Source organism: Squalius cephalus (assembly GCF_949319135.1).
Source record: "Squalius cephalus genome assembly, chromosome: 7".
NCBI lineage: Eukaryota > Metazoa > Chordata > Actinopteri > Cypriniformes > Leuciscidae > Squalius > Squalius cephalus.
Genome location: NC_137128.1, coordinates 38,541,097 through 38,562,871, shown reverse-complemented (window position 1 = coordinate 38,562,871; position 21,775 = coordinate 38,541,097). Strand labels below are relative to the sequence as shown.

Sequence of the window (21,775 nt, the reverse complement as noted above, 5' to 3'; positions counted from 1 at the left end):
TTATCCATTGCGCCACACCACCCCATGCAGCACGAACAGTTCACATTTCCCTTCCAAACGGACCTGTCTCCAAATTTTTGCATATCAACATCCTTAAGTAATCTAATTAAGAATGAAACCAAATTATAAGATAATGATCTAGTTTATCTCTCTGTCTTATTCCTGCAGGTCAAGTCAGCTTTTCAGATTACCGGTATTGCCTTTTCAAATAAGACAAATCTGTTGTCTTTATAAAAGGTGGCTTCATCCTTCACACTGATGCAGCTGGTGCATGTCGCCCAAACATCATCTCCCACTCTATATTTTTTCCGAGCCATTATTAGTTTGTGTGACATTACAACCACAGCACATTCTCAGCTGCAGACATATATAATTTAAAACTCCCTTTTCTCCGTGTGATGGGGGAGTGCGTCTTTTTTCCGGGTATAGCAGACACACATGCTGTTGGGTGTCAACAGATCCTTCCTCATCACAGCGAGCGGAGTCAGAGAGCTGAAGAACTGAGAGACTGTATGACAGAAGAGCTCAGAAATGCCTCAGCAAGCCAATGGAAACGGTATGTGTCGTCTCACTGACAATGTTCAGAGGAAGGTGTGTGAAGAACAGATGTGTCATGACAGGAAAGCAGGTCTCATTTGTTTGTATATGTACATGACTGCGTGTAGGAACACAACAGGTTTTTTCCTTTTTTGACTGGATGCTCAAAACACACAACACAAAAATACAGAATCACTTGTGTTACAATCACCATGTGTTACAATCGGTTGCAGAGATGGAGGAAGCAGGATCTACGTGCAGCAGTTTTATTAACAAACGAACTCAAACTTGACAAAATAATCTCAGCGCAAGAACAGAACAACCTAAACATGCAACGTTAAGAGCTGACAAAGAACCAGACAGAACACAGGGTTAACATAGACAGAACTGAAGAGCAAATTAACAAGACACACCTGAACTGAACTAACAATCAATCAAACACCATAGACCAGGGGTGCCCAACCCTGCTCCTGCCGATTGACTGTCCTGCACAGTTTATCTCCAATCAAACACACCTGAAGCAACCAATTAACGTCTTCAGGATCGCTTGAAAATTAAAGGCAGGTGTGTTTGAGATGAGGGTTGGAGGTTGGAGATGAACTGTGCAGGACAGTCGATCGGCAGGAGCAGGGTTGGGCACCCCTGCTATAGACACAAACAGGCAGGGGGCGGAGAAAGACAGAACACAGACAGAAATCAAAACAGACTGACAATGTGACAATATGTCTAGACATGGTACCATAAAAATGACGTTTTCCTGGGCATTCTACCATTGTAACTGTTGGTACCACAGTTTAGACACTATCATAGTACCATGGTGTACCATATGCCATGGTAATACCATATTTGACGTCATACACTTAAAAATGACCATGGCAGTGGAAGTTTTTCAGACATTTACCATAGTAGTAGCATGGTATTTTTGGAAGCACCATATAAATTCCATGGAGCATGAATTTCAGTACCATGGTATGTTCCAAACTACCATAGTACCACCACAGCAAAAAGAAATTGTACTGAAATTCATGTACCATGATGTTTTAAATGGAAATCCAAAGTACTTATAAGAATACCATTATACTACCATAGTAAACATCCAAAATACACTATACATTCAAGTTTTTAAATTGGTTTATAAAAAAAAATCTAAAAAACTAATTCATCATTTTGAAAGTAAAAATAATTCAGTAAAAACTTTTACTATATTTTAAAATGTATTTGAAAACTACTTTATTGCTATGATGGTAAAGCTGAATTTTCAGCACCCATATAGTCTTTGTCACATGATCCTTCAGAAATCATTCTAATATGTTGATTTTCTGTTCAAGAAACATTTCTTATAAATTTTGAAAAAAAGTTGCATTGCTTTACAGAATTTACAGGATTCTCTGATGATCAGAAAATTCAAAAGAACAGCATTTATTTGAAATAGAATTTTTTGTAATATTATACATTTTTTTACTGTCACTGTCAGCATGGTACCATGTCCTAAAAAATCATGTACCATGTATAAAAATACAGTACCATAGTATATAATAAAGTACTATGACACCGTCACAATACTTTTTTGTAAGGGTGTAAGACTGGAAAAACTGGAAGAACTGGAAGAGAGGGCAACTCTCTGAGAAAACAAAGGAAATTAACATTTGAACTCTATCTTGTGAAGTTAGCATCACCATTTGAGACGCAAGTCTCACCTCAGAATACATCTCTTTCCCTCTTCCCCCACTCCTTCTCTCTCATGCTGAGATTACCGAAATTCACCCAAAAATCTATATGGTTTAATGTGAACAATTATCATACAGTATTAAACATGTTTGGTATCATTTGAAACGTCTCAGTGCGACTGGTACACATGTCTCATTCCCAAAGAAGTAAACCAAAAGGTAATAAAGTTTTTAAGAGTTTAGAGATAACTTGCACACAGAGGAGGGTGTGTCTTCCAGGCAAATGGCATCCTGCTCTCAAAAGGTGTAAACTCTGAATGTGAATTCCCATTGTTAGCAAATGTTTCCATGTGAAAGAAGTTTCTGTCTGCAGAAATGCAACAAGAAGCTCAGGGCGATTTGTAACTCAAATTAGTCTGTGATGTGGAGTGTATGCAAAACACTCTGCATCATGTATTTTATAATGTCAGGTTTGCATCTCTCTTTATTCCAGAGCGTTTGATGTTTTGCATTTATTATTTGAACTGATTATGAAATTTGCATGGTGCATTTACCTGACATAATAAATAGTTACATTTGATTTTATTCTGACTGACTCTGAAATTGTTTTCCCAAGTAGCTAGATTAAACAGATTCGTATGTTACCGCAAGTTTTGCGTCAGATTAGTGACGAGTGACGACTAATATTTGGCTCTAATTCAAGTGTACTTGGTTTTGCAAAGACAAGAAGTGAATTTCCGTTTAGGGCAGCAAAAGTGCTGTTTGACCAACCTAAATCTGGGTGTGTCTTACCTCTGTTTTAATTTAATGTTACTTTAGATAAGTGTATGTGGGAAACCACGGCATGGCCAATCCAAAGCTATTATAAGAGAAGTAAAGTTGGTCAACTTATATCTGTAATAGTGGCCATACCTCTACTGAAGTAAACGTTATGTTAAATTCAAGTGTATGCAATTCCATGGGGGCTATACCAAAGTACCTTTGAATGCAACCAATCGAGGTATATAGCAATTACCTCGGTTTGGTGACCAAAACTGACAAGCTTGTGATCGTGAGACCCGCGTTAAACACAAGACGTGAGGACCTCTGAGCGACATAGCTTCCTAATCTGAAAGGGTAAAATATAAGTAAAGAGTTAAATACAGGGTGGGCCATTTATATGGATACACCGTAATAACATGGGAATGGTTGGTGATATTAAAGTCCTATTTGTGGCACATTAGTATATGTGAGGGGGCAAACTCCCCAAGATGGGTGGTGACCATGGTGGCCATTTAGATGTCCACAAACAGGACTTTAATATCACCAACCATTCCCATGTTATTACGGTGTATCCATATAAATGGTCCACCCTGTAGAACAATCAAATGTATTGCTAAACTATTATATAATTGACCAATAACCAATTGGCAATCTAACCTAGTCAGATATAAAATGAAGTCAGATAAAGGCTTAAATGGAATTAAATTACTTTGCCACGCGGAAAGACAGTAACGCGCAGAGACCCGTTCTATCGGAAGCCGACATAAACTAACAACATGCAGCATTTGGACGACCAGACAGATAAAAGACAAGCATTCAAATATTTTTCAGTATGACCGTTAAAAGTGTTTCAGTAAGACTGTTGTAAGAGTATGAGCTTGTGAGAGTGTGCGTGAGTGTGAGGCCTAATTACTGTCTCTTGTTATACTGTATAGTCGTCGTAAAACAGAATTGATAACGAGTTCAGAGCAGTCAGGGGACTGCTGCAGAGTGTGATAACTACTACTTTCTGTGTGTGTGTGTGCTGAACGATATTACCACTGTGAGTGCATGTGCATCTTTTAATAAAAACAAAGCAGTTATAAAATAAAACTATTAAACCTCATCAGCAATGAATAACACAATATGATGATTAAAAGATAGGTAACTGTGTAGAGGAAGGGATTTATAGGCACCCCAGTTCCTCAGTTCCCTCTCCAGCAGAATCAGGTTTAATCCCTCAGCAGTGTCTGAGCAGCCCAGAGCTCACAATCTGACAATTAAAAACATAGTTCACCAGAAATTGAAATGCTGTCATCATCTACTTGCCCTAATGTTGCTCAAACCATATGTTTTACTTGCCTACAAGGAATAAACTAACTGGGTATAAACTAACTAACTAACTAACAGTAGATAGGGAGGGAGGGCAGACAGTCAGATTAAAATAAATAGTGATAATGTTGATTAATAATAGAAAATGTTGCTCAAACCATATATTTGACTTGGTTACCACTAACTAACTTACCAATATAGATAGACAGATATATAGATTTTAGATTTTGCCTTTAAAGTCAACCTGGCTAATAATATATGAAAACAAATATCTCTCCCAACAAATCCAGAAAATTAAAAATGAAATATTCCTGTGCCCTTTAGGCTGTTTGTTAGGTTTCCTTATCCTGCATCTGAAGATTCTGGAACAAAGTGGCTGCTGTGTTACACTCACACACAAAAACACACATTATAGCACAACGGACCATTATGGTGTGAAGAAAAATGGCTTACAAGACAAATAAAACTAACACATACACTGATTGATTTCTAACAGGCCAATGGCCAAGAAAACAGAAGCCCACACAAATACAATGACAAGGAAGAATGCACGTACACACGCGCGCACACACACACATATAGCACGACTGCCCATCTGGACTGTGCAGCACCGCCAGTGAACCATCAACACTGCAACTGTTTGCTTTACTGCTATGAATTCAGAAATACCAGGCAAAATTATACTTCTGTGATTTGAACAAATAAAAGAGAGAGCAATACAAATACAGACACACAATGCTATAATGCTTAATCCCTTGGACACACTAAGATATGGCCTTTTACAAATCTGTAGACACAGGCCCGGCACCACGAGGGGGCAAAAGGGGGCATTGCCCCCTCAGATCTGATTTGTGCCCACTCAGTTTCATTTTTGCCTTCATGGTTACAAATGAAATGTTTAACCTTTTGAGCGGTACAGTCCCATATATGGGATTTTTATTTCTGTGCCCCTGAGAGTACAGTCCCACATATGGGATTTTGAATGTTCAGTGGCGTCACATACTGTAACTGCAAGATTCAAACTGTGCTTTTGCGCGTTGGTTGGCGCTGACGGACGAGCTCAGCGCTGTCATATATCACAACTATGCAACCTCATAATGTTTATTTTAGGTTTCAGACATTTAGATACACATAAGCACTAGTAAAACAATACATTTGGAGTTTGTAAAATAAAATACACAGTAGACATCAAAGGTTTTTAAACTATATCTTAAGCCTTGTCATTTATAAATTCAGAGGGGGGGGGGGGAGATAGAGAGAGAGAGAGAGAGAGAGAAAGAGAGAGAGAGAGAGCGAGAACACAGAAAAAAGCCTTACTGCTCAGAATTGTTAGGAGGCATGGCCCAAATGTTATTATTAATGTATATTAATGGCCTGTACATTTTCTCTTGCCATTAGCATGTTCATTCTGAACCATGAGCAGGACAAACAAAGAGATGGAACAGCAGTTTACTTTCTTGTCACACATTTATTCAACTACATTCATTATATACATTCTGACCACTCACTACCAACACACACTCTTAATCACAGATACATGGTGCAACAGAAAGATGTTAAAATGTAAGCAGGACTTTCTAGAAAAATGTAATGTTACAAAAAGACCCGAGGTTCTACGCTGTCAGAGCAATTGCTATTTCTAAAGATTAAATCACAGTGAGTGACAGATGATTAAACCACAGAGACGGATATTTATTCTCCAGGACATCCGACATATACGGATAAACAGAGGGTCATTACTCATGGTTAACTTTGCCTTGTGAAAACAACCTAAAAATTCTCCGCAAGAGGCAGGTTGTGCCCTGCAAGCAGTGTTTTCCTATGGCAGTTTTGTTTTGTTATGTGACTTGATTATGACCTTAATAAGTCAAATAAGGTAATTAATTTAATATCTCCTCAGCTTTTTCTAAATACAATTGCAGGGTATTTATATTAAGTACATAAATATGTAAATGTATTTGTAGCATACTTAGCATAAAATAAATGTATTTCAAATACGTTTTAGTATATTTATTTTTCACAATACTATACTGTATATATATATATATATATATATATATATATATATATATATATTATACAGTATAGTATTGTGATAAATAAATATACTAAAATGTATTTGAAATACATTTATTTTATGCTAAGTATGCTACAAATACCTATATATATTTATATATATATATATATTTTTTTTTTTTTTTTTTACACAGACACAAACAAACACACACACACACACACACACACACACACACACACACACACACTGCGTGTGTGTGTATACGCAGTATGAAGAAGGGGATATTTGTTTTTAATGACCCTACAAGTTTATTAAGGAAGAACAAAACACTAAACTTGGTAACGGTCCTTATCGGGCAAAATTATTATGCAAAAAAAGCTCACAGGATAAGCATACATTGACTACAACATAATCAGTTATTAATATTTAGTTCGTTCTGTACTTTAATTACCTGGCCAAAAATTATGCCTGCACAGTTTTGCATGTTTTATTGCATTGACAATTGACTCCAAGCTCAACTATGCAGTATGCTTACAAAATAAAGTTAATAAATTGTGGAGATTTGATCAAATGTGAAGATGTCAATTTTGCTAGGCCGAACATCATTTTTGCCACTGATATATATATTAGATATAATGTTTCACCCTTTCTCAAAATCACAAATCATTTAACCTTTTTCCACCCTCTTTTTTTGCTGCTGCCGTTCCTTTAAGACTATATGTAAATAGCCTCTTTGCATGTAAAATAAACAGCTCTTTACTGTGCTTACACAAGGAGCACAGGATGAGTTTGCTGTCAAGTAAAATATAGCTTGCGCTGCTCCATCCTTCAATAACAACCTCTCTGCAATGCCTGTGTTACCTTGTGACAAGTTCACAAAACAATCTATGCTGAAATGTGCCACACAAACTCTTTAAGTTCAGACTAAAATGTCCCTGATCTTGTTAAAAATAAACTTCAGCCACACTTTCCTAACACCGGGATCCTTTGGAAAAGATATACAGGTAGTATTATAGTAGCTATCTACTGTACCTGTTCTTAAAGTTACAGGATGTTTTCATCGTACATCAAACTCTTATTTCAAAAGATCAAGACAAATTAATTTCCTCATGAAATTGCCCTTTCATTCATGCAATGAATTCATTGAAAGTGTAGAAAAGTAATAAATGTCAAACATGAGTGCGTGAAGCTGGACATCAGCCGATGGTGTTCAGGTTTACCCTGCTGCCCAATTATGACCCCTGCCCAATGGCTAATGTGTCCAATTAGAGTAAAGCTCAGGCAAACTGCCAGTTCTCTGTCGTTATGGAAACTAGCAGATATGCCATAACTGTTGCATGCTTGAGGTATACTTGTGTCTCAGATGCATTTAATTATTTCCAGCACAAAAACCATTAGTTCACACCTCCCCCTCATATTCACACACACTGAATGTTTTCAACTCTCCAGCCTTTACTCTAATTCACAATTTCACACACAAGACAAGAATCCGCTGTTTGTTGTCAGTGAATAAAAAAAAAATAAAAAAAAAGTTGTTAAAAAATGTAGCCAATCACAATTTACTTTCAACTTCATCAATCACTCCACCAAATCTCATTATTAACCAGACAGAATTTACTAGAATGAGTTTGTTCATTCACAGAATAAACTGCTATTTTTATAGAAACCTTTTCCATGTCTTTTTGAGACTAAAAAAACATCAAAATAAAGATCAGTGTTATCAAAACTAGAACTCGCTGTCAGCGTAAAAAGATCTGATATCTCACAACAATATCATCAGAGTTTTCTGTGGTTGCCGGAAGTTTTCCGTACCTGTACTTCATGCCGGTGAGTTTTCCAGTGGACTCCTTCAGGGAAATGTGGTGCCTGTGCGTGAAGGAGCCCAGGCTGCGAGCAATCAGAGCCACTGTTCGAAACCGTGCCCTTGCCGCACTGGCCGTGTTCGGACTCGACGTGTTCTGCTTGTTCGGCTCGCTGGTGCGCGGGGCCTTCAACCCGTGATCCGTACATGCGAAGGACACCTGCATGACTGTTAGCTGCAAAGGATCTTGAGCAGGGAAAACTGACACAGCTTGTCCTGGAAGTCCAAGAGAATCAGAATGCAGTTCTGGTTTGGATCTCAAAAGCTGAAGAGTTACTAGTTCATAAATTCAAAGTGCTCCAGCCTCTCTCTTTCTTAAACTAGCACTCTCTTTCCCAACAGGAGCTGATCCCGTCTGTGCCGCCGCTTGATGCTCTTCTTAACCTGTGCGGTGCTGCTTTGCCCTTCACTCTTCTCTCGATTTGCCTCTTTCCTCTCCACTGTTCTTAGCTGACCCTCAACGGTGTTTCTCCTCAGGCTGATGACGGGCAGAGGGGGGTTTCCTTCAGCCCACGCTCTTCGCCGAGACTATAAGAGCAGTCCGAGTGCACCGCAGGAGATGCACAGCTATGCAACAGACTCCGGGACTCTGGGAAAACACTCGGCGGGCAGCAAACCGGAAGATCGATGTATTCCTGAAAGTCTGAACAGGACCCCTTTCCGAAAGCCGTCCAGATGAGTGAGCTGCAAGGTGAAAAACACGCTGCGTCCCACATCTAAATGTCCTCTCACCAAAAAACAGGCGAATGCAGTTCAACTGGCACACACACACACACCAAAAAAACAGTCAGTTTGATGAAGATATATGTAAACAAAAGCAGACAGGCGGAGGAGAGGACAGAGAGAGAGAGGGATGCGGCATGATCACTGGGGCTGTAAGTGGAAGAGAAGCTAACAGAGATGGAGAGAGAGAGAGTGAGTGTGAAAGAGGAGGCATGAAAGCCTAGCATGTGAGAATGATGCTTAATCAGAGACGATATAAGAAGAGAGGAAAGAGAGAGTGGGAGAGGAAGAGAGAGAGAGAGAGACTGCAATGAGACTGAAATAACTGCAGTCTCTCACCAGCGGCTAGTGCTGAGAGTGAAGACAATCCATCTGGATGGGACTACGCGTGAATGTGATGCGTTCGGATACGTTTATAATGCAGATGTCATGCTCATTTCGCAGTGTGTCACATGTAGTCCGCTGCAAAAGCTTGAAAAAAGGGTGTGATGGAACAGCTAATCATTGATTTGACATCTTTTAGCATGTATTATACCCCTGAAAGATGTTACTGAGTAATGTTACTGACATCTGGTCGTCAAATGAAACAACGTTAATGTGAAAGCTGAGCTTGACTATCCTAAAAAGCAGTAAACGAGGCTCTTATCAGGTCACACAATGTCCCACAATGCATTTGGCACGTGTGTGCGCCACTGCTTTCCCCGAAACTTCCTTGTGCTGCAGTGGGATTATGACAATGATTGCACAAAACGTGCCATTCAGTGAAGGAGCTCAAAACTAGACGTCAAGTTAAAGCCCAACCCCGGCCCGTAAATATGACCATGTTATCCGACCTGACTGGTGCACTCAGATTTTAAAGACTGAGCCTGACCGAACCTGAAAATGTTTTTATTTCTTCTCTAAGCGAGTAGACCCGAATGCAAAGACTCTCACACAAAATAAGTTTGGATTTTTAGGAATTACAAACTACCTGAAAGAAACCCAATGTCATATATGGAAAAAAGAGTATGAATGGCAGTGAAGTGACGTAGCTGATGCTGGAAGGTCACATGATAATGACAACATGGCGAATGTAGTACATCCAGATTACATTCATTCTACACACATACTATATAGAACATACTTTTTTTAGAGGTCGTGAAGTAAATACTTATTCAAAATGAGTATACCTCAAGAGAGTATGTGATTTCGGACACAGCCACAGGGCATATAAACCTGAGGAAACCTAATCAGGATGAAATAGAATAGGTGTGTGGGACTAATTAACTAATGAGGAAACTAACTATAATCAGGCAAACAGGAACAGATCAAACAGATTGAAAATGGAACTATAACAGGACATAATAGAACATAACCGTTACACTCAGAAAATTCCAGATTAATTTGGTCATAAGAGGAAACAATCTATAAAATTTATAAAACTGCAATTCAAATAATACAAACTATACACTTTGTGCCTTTTTGCTTATGAATTACAGTACATTTTTAACCGTGGGATAAAGGTGAACCCTAACCCTATGTTAAAAACAATGAAATCACTTGATGAGCAGCTTTCTTTCCATTGCTAAATATTTGTCAGAATAGGTGATATAAAAAATAAAATATAAATTATTAGATGACAAGCTTAAATAAGGTATGACATACAAAATGTTCAAAAAGTTCTAAAATTACTAAAACTAAAATTTAGATAAAAAAAATAAAGCTAAATGGAAAATATATATAAAAAAACATTAATAAAAATGACAAAAGCACAAAACAAAATTACTAAATCAAACTGAACTATAACTGAAACAATATAAAAACAAATGCTTACTCAAAATATTAATAAATACAACAATGGTATATAATTTTAAATTTGTCCTTATGAGTGAGTCGTTAAATCATTCACTCAAACGATTCATTCAAGAAGACAGATTCATTTGGCAATGAAACAAGTGACTGTCTTTATGAGCGAGTCGTTAAATCATTCACGCAAACAACTTGTTCAGAAACGCCAGTACTGCATGTTGCTATGAGATGCGGGACGGTTTATTTAGCTGTGGCTTCATTGGCGGAGCAAAAATAGACTAGTAGTAACTGACACTATTGTGTCTAAAATGACTCAATATTTACTTCTTGTTTATTGTTGTGTAAAATCATATTAAGATTATATTATGTATATAATGTTATTGGCCCAATTTCCAAAAAGAGAGTTTTGCATTTAAAATGTTCTACTTTAGGAGTACACATAGATGACCTCAAAGCAAACAGACATGAACTAAAGCCCCATAAAGGTTTTTGAGCTATAAACTCTGCAGTGCAGTGGCCCTCCAGGACTGTAGCTGAATAGCCCTTCTCTGCCTGACAGTCTTAACTGAGTGTAAGTGTGTCATTAAAGTGAGCTTAATCTGAGACTGTCACACTTTGGCGTCCCCTGATGGAAAAACTATTCTGGCACCCTGAGACAAAGATCTCTCTAAACGTCCCCCTGATAATAAGACTCAGTCAGAGATCACCCACTTTATTACGCTCTCGTCCAAATAAAGATTTCTAACAGGAAATTAGTTTAGTCAAACATGCTTTAGCAAGAGCCCTCTGAGGACACAGCTCATTTTTAACGTCTTAGTTTATCCAGATACATTATCATAAGTTAAGAAGTTTTTCCCGTCTAAGAACAGCTGCGAAAGTCACTGATTTAGAAACTCAATTAAATGTGTTCATCGGCGCTGGAGCTGGGGGGACCATTTAGCCCTTCTGAACTGAATTTAGTTGGCTGATTTTAAAATGTGTAAATCTATTAGCTGTTTTTAAAAGTTATTTTCTTGTATAGACTATAATTTGCATACATTTGAATGGGTAAAGGCACATTTTTTAACATACGCTGTACAGAACCCCTATAATTGATAATATATGTTTTGTGACTCTACATCAAATATGACAGGATTATGTAAGAACAGATTTACATTTTGTCAGCATAACCTTTTCCTTCAGCGCAACTATGTATGTACCTAACCCTCATCTCTCTCTCTCTCCCTCTAACCCCTCAGAATAATCCCAGCTGTCATATGGGATTAGTTGTATTGCAAGTCATTAGCATAAAGAACCAGTGTGAGTCAAAGCAGATCAAGCTGGCTGCTAATCAGAGCTAATAGCTTTATTTTACCCAGCGGTAGCCCTCCTTCCACGGCTAGAATAACACCTCTGACTCATACTGGTGTTTCACCTCATAAACAAAACCTTTGATCTTTGACACATGCTTTCATGCACTGATTATACAGTATGGGTACTTGTCTTTTCATTCCAAAACCTTCTAAAGACATGCTCTAAAAATGTAAAGCGTCTAATAAACATGTCAAGAATGTAACTGAAATGCAGCAAACCTGCTTTACATTTTTGAATCGTGGTTAAACACTTTGGCCTGATTTTTTCCTGCTTTGTGAACTGCTTAATTCAGTCAAACACTGAGTCCACGGCTCATTTAATTTGCTAATTTTCTTGTGTAAGCCGTTACAAGTTCTGCAATTTATTTTGTCTAATGAATAAGGGTGCAAGTAAATTAATATTACAATACACAGCTGATAACATGACTGCAAAATAAACCATGCTGAACGCGGCCTTCATAAAATCAGGGATGTACCGGAGTAATTGAATTATAGGTCTGTACCAAAGTATTCTTTTGGGAAATTTGTACTTAAATAGTGTTGAAACTGAATATTTGACTTTTCTCACTCTCTCTCTCTTTTTTTTTTTTTTAAAGGGACAGTTCACCCAAAAAAGAAAATTCATACATAATTTACTCACTGTCATGTTATTCCAATTATCACTTCCTTTCTTCTGTGGAAAACAAAAGAAGATATTTTGAAAAATATAAAAAGTCAATGAGGTCGAAAGTTGTTTGGATCCCAAAGCTCTTAAAAACATCTTTGTGTTCAGCAGAAGTAAAAAAAGTCATAGGAATCTGGAACATGAAGGTGAGTAAATGATGACAGAATCTGTCCTCTTATTAAAATTTTTTTACCTTGCTGAGCTAACAAACCAAAAGAAATAAATTGACTGTCCTTTAGTTTGAAATCCAAGTCAGAAGGTATTGGAAATTTATAAACGACTGCTGAGTTTAATAAATTCAGAACAGGTTTCAGGACAAAAACTTTGGGCTTGGTAAGATTTAGTATTTTTTTACATAAATAATTAATACTTTTATTTAGCAAGGATGCATTAAACATTCTATTTATCAAATAATCCTGAAAAAAAGTATCCCGGTTTCCGCAAAAATATCAATCAGCACAACTGTTTTTAACACTGATGATAATAATAATAATAAGAAAGGTTTCTTAAACACCAAATCAGCATATCAGAATGATTTCTGAAGGATCATGTGACACTGAAGACTGGAGTAATGATGCTGGAAATTCAGCTTTGCATAACAGGAATAAATTACATTTAAAAATAGAACAAAATAGAAAACAGTTATTTTAAATTGTAATAATATTTAACAATATTAATGTTTTTACCATATTTTTTTATCAAATAAATGCGGCCTTGGTGAGCATAAGAGACTTATTTCAATAACATCAGTTTATTACATTTGAACAGTGTAAGTTTAGGATATAAGTATTCCAAGTTATAATGTATAAGCAGAAGTACATACAATTCTGCCTAGGTCAAAGAGCCCCTTGAATAATAAAAAAGCATTAAAGAGTGACATTTTGCAAAAAACATGCTACGAATATATGTTGCTGATATGATCAGATCACCAAGTTTGCACGTGTTCATTTGTGTGCAGTAAACTTTGGCACATTCCCATGAGCCAGTTATGACACAGTAATGTTGGCTTAATGTTATTATGTCGTATAAAAAACTTTTAAGCACCGTGTAAAAACGAGTGATATGTACCTGTAGATCATTTTGGTGTTGGTGCTCACTGAGTCCTTTAAAGAGTACCCATGGATCTGCATAAAACGGCCCAGCTGCTGAAGCTCAAGGGCAGAGCTGGATCTACCTGTCCAGTGAGGACAACCTGCGGTGTGGTGTGAGCTCAATCCTGCCCGCTGTCTCTGGAGGAAGTGGCCTGTGGTTCTCTCAGAGCGCTGAGCGCTTCTCTGCCTGGGGAAGGGAATGTCACTGCAAGCTGCCTTGTACAGGTACATTTTGCTGAAAATGCTGTGCTGTCATAAAGATGTGAGAACTTGTGATGTGAGGGCAGTTTTTATATTAGCACTCAGAGCTATCAGTCTGGATAAACAACTGCGGCCAACTGAGGCCAATCCAAATAGAGGACATCACGCATGGAATTGTAATCCTTTAGTACCATCCATAGTATCTCAAGGCATTCCAGTGAACAATGGGAGATAGATTTGTAAGTCATCTAAAATCCATGTTCATGTGACTGTAGTCAGAAAAAAATCCTCAAATCTCTGAGCAACCAACCACATATACGCTCATACTAAAAGAAACACTGAGACACACAGGTGACAGCAACAGCTGGATCTACAACTCAATTACTTCCTTAATTCCAGAAATTAAATAATCTAAACACGTCGGTTTATGACATTGCATTATTCTTGGTAATTTGTTAATTAGATAACAAAATCAGCTCTTGCATGGGGTCTGGCTCTGTCCGGCATCAGTGCCGACTGCCAGCTCCTTTGGTGGGATAAGCTGGGAAAAGCTTGGCCATATTTATGACATCAGGTCAGATCAGTGGAATGGTATGCATAGAATTTCAGCCAGAACACATATGAGATGGTGTAGCACGGCTCTTGTAACCTCTGTTTCTATTTACTGAAAACAGAATTTTCCATTGAATGATCCTGTGTCCTATTTTACAGAGTTCAGCTCCTCCACATCCTTCTATGATGCTCAAAAATGCTGACTTGTTATACTGACTAATTTAACAAGATTTGTTCTCAATTCAGACTTGCCTACATTAATTTGTTCTCAATTCAGATTCACCAACATAGATTTGTTCTCAGTTCAGACTCGCCTACATAGATTTATTCTCAATTTACACTCGCCTACATAAATTTGCTCTTAGTTCAGACTCGCCTACATAGATTTATTCTCAATTCAGACTCGCATACATTAATTTGTTCTCAATTCAGACTCGCCTTCATACATTTGTTCTCAGTTCAGACTCGCCTACATACATTTGTTCTCAATTCAGACTCGCCTACATACATTTGTTCTCTATTCAGACTCCCCTACGTAGATTTGTTCCCAATACTGACTCGACAAAAATAGATTTGTTCTAAATTCAGACTCGCTGACATAGATTTGTTCTCAGTTCAGTTGATCTGTTCTCAGTGTAAACTCACATAAACAGATTTGTTCTGAATTTATGCTTATTCAGATTTGCCTTAAAGTTCCGACCCAGTTTAACAGATTTGAACTCAAAATCAGACTAAAAAAAAAATGTAAACAACCTCAAAATCAGAAACACAAGAGCTTCAACAGATCGAAATGTAGACATTTTCCAATATGGCTGCACTCAAAGTAATTCGTTTGTATATTCAGAGCACAAAGCACAAATTTGTTGTCAAATTCAGACTCAAACTGATTTAGTTCAAATTCAGACAGATCCGTTCTCAATTAAGACTCACAATGATATAACAGTACTTCAATTCAGGAATGCTGAGAATGGCAGAATAAGAGAGTGAAGGGTTCAGTGAGGGACAGTGAAGGAAAGACTGAGGGACTATGGAAAGACGAGAGTCTCTGAACATTCTTTTTGTGAAACATATGGGGAAAAAAAGAGATCTATGACCATAAAAAAAGAATGCTGCAGAGAGAGAAAGATACGGAAGCGGAGAGAGAAAATACATGAATGGAATAATGATAGCTTGACAGATTCGCCCTATAGCTGCTGCAGGCAACAATCAGCTGTGGCAATGACTTAGTAAACCATAGGCTACTTCCAGTCACATACACACACAGTCAGTTTTCCTGACTGAAGCAGGCTAATAGACATGGATACAAAGAGAAATTATGAGAGAAAATTCATTTAATAAAAATTAAACTTTAATAATCTTTAAATTAGGTTAGTCATGTTTTGATAGTCTGTTTCCGTATCCTGGGGGATATAGTGATTTGAGAGGCAGTGAGCAAATGAACCTAATTTATCAGAAAAATATTGAAAAGTGGGTCCCTGAAAATACTCAGGTCAAGTGACTTGATAAAGATTCTGACATTAACCTGCATGGCCGCATAAAGTGAGAAGACAAATGACGTTATCGTTAAATAAAAGCAATATTTTTAAGAGACAGAATTCTGAATTACTGAACCGTCTGTTTCTCCTTGACATTCATAAAAGGGATTAATCCAACACAACTCTACTGATCACAAACCACCACTAGGCTTCAGGCCTGCAATCATTTTGACAAAGTAAACCAAAAACGCCCTCTAGTGGTTCTACTTACAGTTGTAAACATTCATTCACTGGCCTCTTGAGGATATGTATAATTTCTTTTTGTTTAGTAGAGATTAATGCATCACAGGTTAATCCATATTTATATACAGACTTATCTAACACTAGAAAACACAGCCAGTTTCTTAATTACACTATCTTAATTATGTTTAATTAAAACCATAAATACTTCGGAACAATACAGAGGAAAGCTCTATTTGAAAGTTTAAAGGGGTGGTTGATTATGATTTCACTTTTTTAACTTTAGTTAGTGTGTAATGTTTCTGTTTGAGAATAAACAACATCTGCAAAGTTACAATGCTCAAAGTTCAAAGCAAAGGGAGATATTTGCTTTTAAAGAAATTGCTTTTTAAGGACTACAACAAACAGCTGGTAGGGACTACACAACATTCCTCCCGGGTTAGTGACATCACGAATCCTTATTTACATAAACCCCGCCCCCGGAACACGATTTACAGGTTATCAAGACAGAATATGCTAATCAATGACTAGAAGATAACTACACATAAGCTACATAAATTCATCAACTAACCATTTAGAAATGTCCTGTTGCATGTTGTCACCTCTTCTTGAGTCTCTCCATCATTGTCTGAATCCGGTTTGAACATAAAAGGCTAAAAGTTTTAGAAATTTTCAGTGCATGTGTGTGTGAGGTAAAAGGACACGAGCTGTTGAAGCTCCGCCCCCTGTATTGGGAGCAGCAGTTCATTTGCATTTAAAGGAACAGACACAAAACGGTGCGTTTTTGCTCACCCTCAAAAATTGACAATTTTAACATGCTATAAAAATATCTGTGGGGTATTTTGAGCTAAAACTTCACATACACACTCAAAAACTTATTTTAGATCTTGTGAAAAGGGCATTATACCACCCCTTTAAAGGTTAAAGTTTGTTTATCAAACTCGCTACAAAATTATATTGCATAGTTATTGAATACACTTGTTGTTTTTTTTCGCTATATTGTTTTAAGTTCCTTTTATAAAACGGTTAGTTCCAATCCTTGATTCTGATTGGTCAATAGCTGTGTTTTATTCAACACGGCTATGACCGCTTCACCTAACGGTTCTTCTATGTATCACTACACAACACCCCTAGCAACCACTCTTAGCAAATGAAACACGTTTGATTGATCTCACTGATATTATTCATTGAAGCTATAGTAGTATTGTGAGAGATCGAGTAAGCGAGTGTAACTTAACTTACCTGCATTTACAGTAGACACATTTTCCTTCAGGTTAGTTCTATATTCATAATAAACAAATCCGTTTGAATGTCCGCTGCGATATCTTGTCCTATTAACAGTTCAGGGGTTTTCCCGTGCCCTAGTTATTTGACAGTTGCGTCTTCCTTCTCCGTGATCACATGCTTGAGTCCTTTCAATGTAACCTAAAAGTCTTGACTACTGACTGACTCACTCATTAAAACAGTCTTTGGCGCCATCTATTGGCGAAATAATGTATGTAACTTCTGTTGCTGTTTACGGCCAGGGACTATTTTTTTAGCGGAAGGAATGCTTTTAGTGATTTTACTTAATGAAAATTGCATAGATACATATTTTTCGGCTTTAATATTTGTATTGTGTGGTAACCGTTTTATAAAAGCAATAAGATACTCGAGGCTAGTGCTGTATCGTGAATAAGTCACGGCTAAAGGGGTTGCAGGCACTCCGCTTTGCGTCGATATTCACGATACAGCACAGCCTCGTACTTCTGTGAGAGTTTGTTTTAATATTTAACATAATGTAATTGGACTTTCTTATCATTTAATTTGGCAATTAAGTAAATTATGTAATTAAAATTATAGCATGCACATGAAAACATAATCTGACATTAACTTTGATTCTTTTAATGAATCACATTTGAATAAATCAAAAAGTCACTCACTTGTATTTTATAATGTAAGTTAAGTTACAAAAAAAGTTTTCAAATAGACAAGTACCTTATTGCTTACAAATAGTTATTTAGATAATACTTTAAAATGTGTTCTAAAACACAACGATCTCAGTTAAGACTTAACAATTGCCAACTGTAAATTTACTATTGATAATAAATGATTTACATCGATGATGGTTTTGTGAGTTTTATGCAGGTTTTATCATAGAAAAAAACAAAGAAGCCTAGCAACAGTTGCTACAACAATCCGCGTGCAGTCTCCATGGAAATGCTCAACTCCAGACACCCGGAAGAGCAGCACAGTGACGCCTTACAAATAAATATATAGAAAACACTAAAAAAAAAATACTTCACCTTCTCGTCAGAACTTTGCGAATAATAAAGATGGAGGGTCTTGCGTCCGTGCATAATCTTCAGGCTCTGTCCGACCTGCTCTCTCCAAACAATGAAGATGAGGAAGAAGATCTACAGGTCTGAGCTTCTTACAAATCCAGTTTTACATTGTAGGCTTGCGTTAAGGATAAGTCGCTGAACAATTATCCTGTTTTTTCAGAAAGTGAAACCCATAGCAAACCTGGGCCCGGGACATATCGGTTCTCCTGCTGCACCTTCGGGGGATAAACACAAAGAGGGTATATAATATTAGGTTATTATTCTTATTATTTTAAAATTGTGTGTGTGTGTGTGTGTGTGTGTGTGTGTATATATATACACACACACACACACACACAAAATAAAAGTTTGATAGAAGTCTCTAATGCTTATCAAGCTTGCAGTTATTTGATTAAAAATACATAAAAAACAGTAATATTGTGAAATATTATTACAATTTAAAATAATATTCTATTTTAATATGCTTTAAAAGAGAATTTATTTCTGTGATGCAAAGCTGCTTTTTCCTCAGCATCATTACTCCAGTCTTCACTGTGACATGATCCTTCAGAAATCATTCTAATATACTGATTTATTATCAGTGTTGGAAACAGTTTTGCTGCTTAATATTTTAATATAACCTGTGATACGTTTTTCAGGATTCTTTGATTAATAAAAAGTTGTACAATATGCACTACCATTCAAAAGTTTGTGGTCAGACTCAGTAGCCTAATTTTTTTTCTTCTTTTTTTTGATAGAAATACTTTTATTCAGCAAGAATGTGTTCAATTGATAAAAAAGTGATAATAACAATTTATATTGTTTGAAAATATTTCTATTTCGAATAAATGCTGTTCTTTTTTACTTTTTATTCATCAATGAATCCTGAAAAAAGTATCACAGGTGCCAAAATAACAGTACGCACCACAACTGTTTTCAACATTGATAATAACTGAGTATCAAAACAGCATATTCGTTTTCTAAAGGATCATGTGACAATGACACTGACAATGGCTGATGTATATTCAGCTTTGCATCACAGATATATTAATATATTATATTTTAAAGTTAAAAGTTTTTCTGTATTTTTGATCAAACAAATGCAGGCTTGATGAGCAAAAGAGACTTCTTTCAAAAACATTAAAAAATATTAATAGTAATTTCCAACCTTTTGAACAGTAGCCTACTGTATATACACACACACAAACATATATATATATATATATATATATTCATTCTCGTGTGTGTGTGTGTTTTATTATTTTAAAATAATATAATTTTATAATAATAAATATAATTGACTAACTAATTTGAAATTGTTAAACATTATGTCACGTTTTGCTATTTTCATGCTGCTTATGGGTTCACTTGTGAGAACACAAAAGCATCCTTCTATACGGTTCTGTCTCTCTTCCCTCTAGGTAGCACTGCCTATGTGAAGAAGAACAGCAAAGGCATCTGGGATGAGGATGAAGTGACCGAGGGGGCGCATTTTGATGACCTCACCGATCCACGGCCACAGCCAGAGTAAGAGAAAATACATGCATGTCAAAATCACTTGAGCTGTAAGTGAGCTGGTCTCTCACTGTGCGTGTGTGTTTGTATGTTTAGGTACGAGATTGTGCTGAAACAGTCTGTTGGGACAGAAGATTTGTTTCTTGGCTTGAGCAGAAAGGACCCCTCATCCATGTGTTGTGACAGCATGCTGGTACTGCTCAATCCTCACTCATTAAGTCTTAAACATTAATACAACATTCACAAAACTTAACAGCATCTTTACTGGGGTCATTAAATACATTATAAAGGGGTTAGTTCACCCCAAAAAATTAATTCTGTCATTAATTACTCACACTCATGCCGTTCCAAATCTGTAAGACTTTCGTTCATCTTCTGAACTCAGATGAAGATCTTTTTGATGAAATCGGAGAGCTTTCAGTTCCTCCATAGACAGTTACGCAACTACCACTTTTAACTTTAACTTTATTTTAACTTTAAAAAGTTCATAAAGAGATCCATTATCCAAAATAATTAATCTAAATTGAGCGGTTTAGACCACATTTTCTGAAGAGACAATCGCTTTTTATGAAGAACAGACTGAATCTACGTAGGCTTTTATTCACATGTAAACATTCATCAACTCACACACATCAGTTGAGATAAACAGAAGCTCTTGCATGTTCTCTTGACATCTTGCGTTACGCTGCACATTTGAGCTGATGAGCAGAGCAGATAACAAAGGCGGATCGGAGTAAAAACATTTGTCTGTCCTCAAATGACTGAGCTGTTTCTCTTTATTTTAAAAATTGTATTATCAATGTAATCTCACAAAAGTTTCTCTCTCTCTCTCTCTCTCTCTCTCTCTCTCTCTCTCTCTCTCTCTCTCTCTCTATCTATCTCTCTCTATCATGCAAGGTGAGAGTTAAACTGCCTGATACAAAAGCATCTGATTTGGTGCTGGATGTGAGGGAGACGTTTCTTGACCTCAGAACTCCAAAGTAGTGAGTAAACTATAAACTAAAATATTTTACTTTTTCCATCAGCAGTAGTATTCACTAGATATGTGTGCATATTCTTTGTTTCAGTAAGTTGGGCCTTCACTTGCCTCACCCAGTCCACAAACATGAGGGGAATGCCAGATTCATCATGGAGAGGGAAGAACTGGAGATCACACTGCCCATGAACAGACCAATGGACTGCATCAACCTGACCTGAGAGAGACAGAGAGAGTGACTGAACCATGAGTGTCGACAACGTCTATACAGATACAGTTCTACAGCCTTTCATTGACAGTCTTGGATCCAACCCGGAAACATAACCTATGAATATGTCCCAATAATCCAATTCACTTCGGTCAATGCCTTCCCATAAACCAATTCACTTATCAGCAGGTTTATTAGCTTTAGAACAAGGAAATGAACATTCTGTTAAATGTTTCCAAATCAGCAGCTTAGATAAAGTGGAAAGGAACAGGTGCCTGTGTAAGAATTCCCTTTTTATGATCATAAATATCAAATTGCTTACTTATTAAAAATATTTTGTATAAAGATTTTTGTTCAAATAAATTGCTCCATATAAAAAAAGGAACATTATTTCATGTCAGACTTTTAACCCTGAAAGCAGCCCTGACTAAATAATAAGAGGTGCTTGCTAAAAATCTCAACAAATGTCCTCGATCATATTCTTGTAATACTCAGCCTAATAAACATATAATTGCCATTCCTATTTATTTAT

At 36.8% G+C, this 21,775-nt stretch overlaps 2 protein-coding genes across 5 annotated transcripts in view; one reads left to right on the top strand and one right to left on the bottom strand.

Moving 5' to 3' along the window:
- kcnab1b (potassium voltage-gated channel subfamily A regulatory beta subunit 1b) overlaps positions 1–18,544 on the bottom strand; it is a 53,357-nt gene extending 34,813 nt beyond the window's left edge. The window contains exon 1 of one of the 4 annotated variants that reach the window (XM_079876636.1): positions 18,527–18,544. Coding sequence is in view for 2 of the 4 variants with exons in the window: in XM_079876637.1 (XP_079732763.1) it covers positions 13,751–14,004 (254 nt within the window). In the remaining 2 variants the exon portion in view is untranslated. Of the gene's footprint in view, positions 1–8,106; positions 9,223–13,750; positions 14,041–17,483; positions 17,503–18,526 lie in introns of those variants that run through there. The other 3 variants (XM_079876635.1, XM_079876637.1, XM_079876634.1) reach the window with 3 other exon arrangements.
- Positions 13,657–21,624, top strand: dnaaf6 (dynein axonemal assembly factor 6). The gene is made up of 7 exons (XM_079876638.1): positions 13,657–13,998; positions 18,538–18,643; positions 18,726–18,804; positions 19,966–20,071; positions 20,156–20,252; positions 20,957–21,042; positions 21,127–21,624. The coding sequence occupies exons 1-7, from the start codon at positions 13,973–13,975 to the stop codon at positions 21,254–21,256; spliced, it is 630 nt and encodes a 209-aa protein (XP_079732764.1). The 5' UTR covers positions 13,657–13,972; the 3' UTR covers positions 21,257–21,624.
- The last annotated feature ends 151 nt before the right edge of the window (positions 21,625–21,775 follow it).

Excerpts from the sequence above, each read along its gene's own strand:
- dnaaf6 (XM_079876638.1), top strand. The coding sequence starts at position 13,973 with ATGTCACTGCAAGCTGCCTTGTACAG. Across the intron at positions 13,999-18,537 it reads CTGCAAGCTGCCTTGTACAG|AACTTTGCGAATAATAAAGA; the intron begins GTACATTTTGCT and ends CCTTCTCGTCAG. Across the intron at positions 20,253-20,956 it reads TGTGTTGTGACAGCATGCTG|GTGAGAGTTAAACTGCCTGA; the intron begins GTACTGCTCAAT and ends CTATCATGCAAG.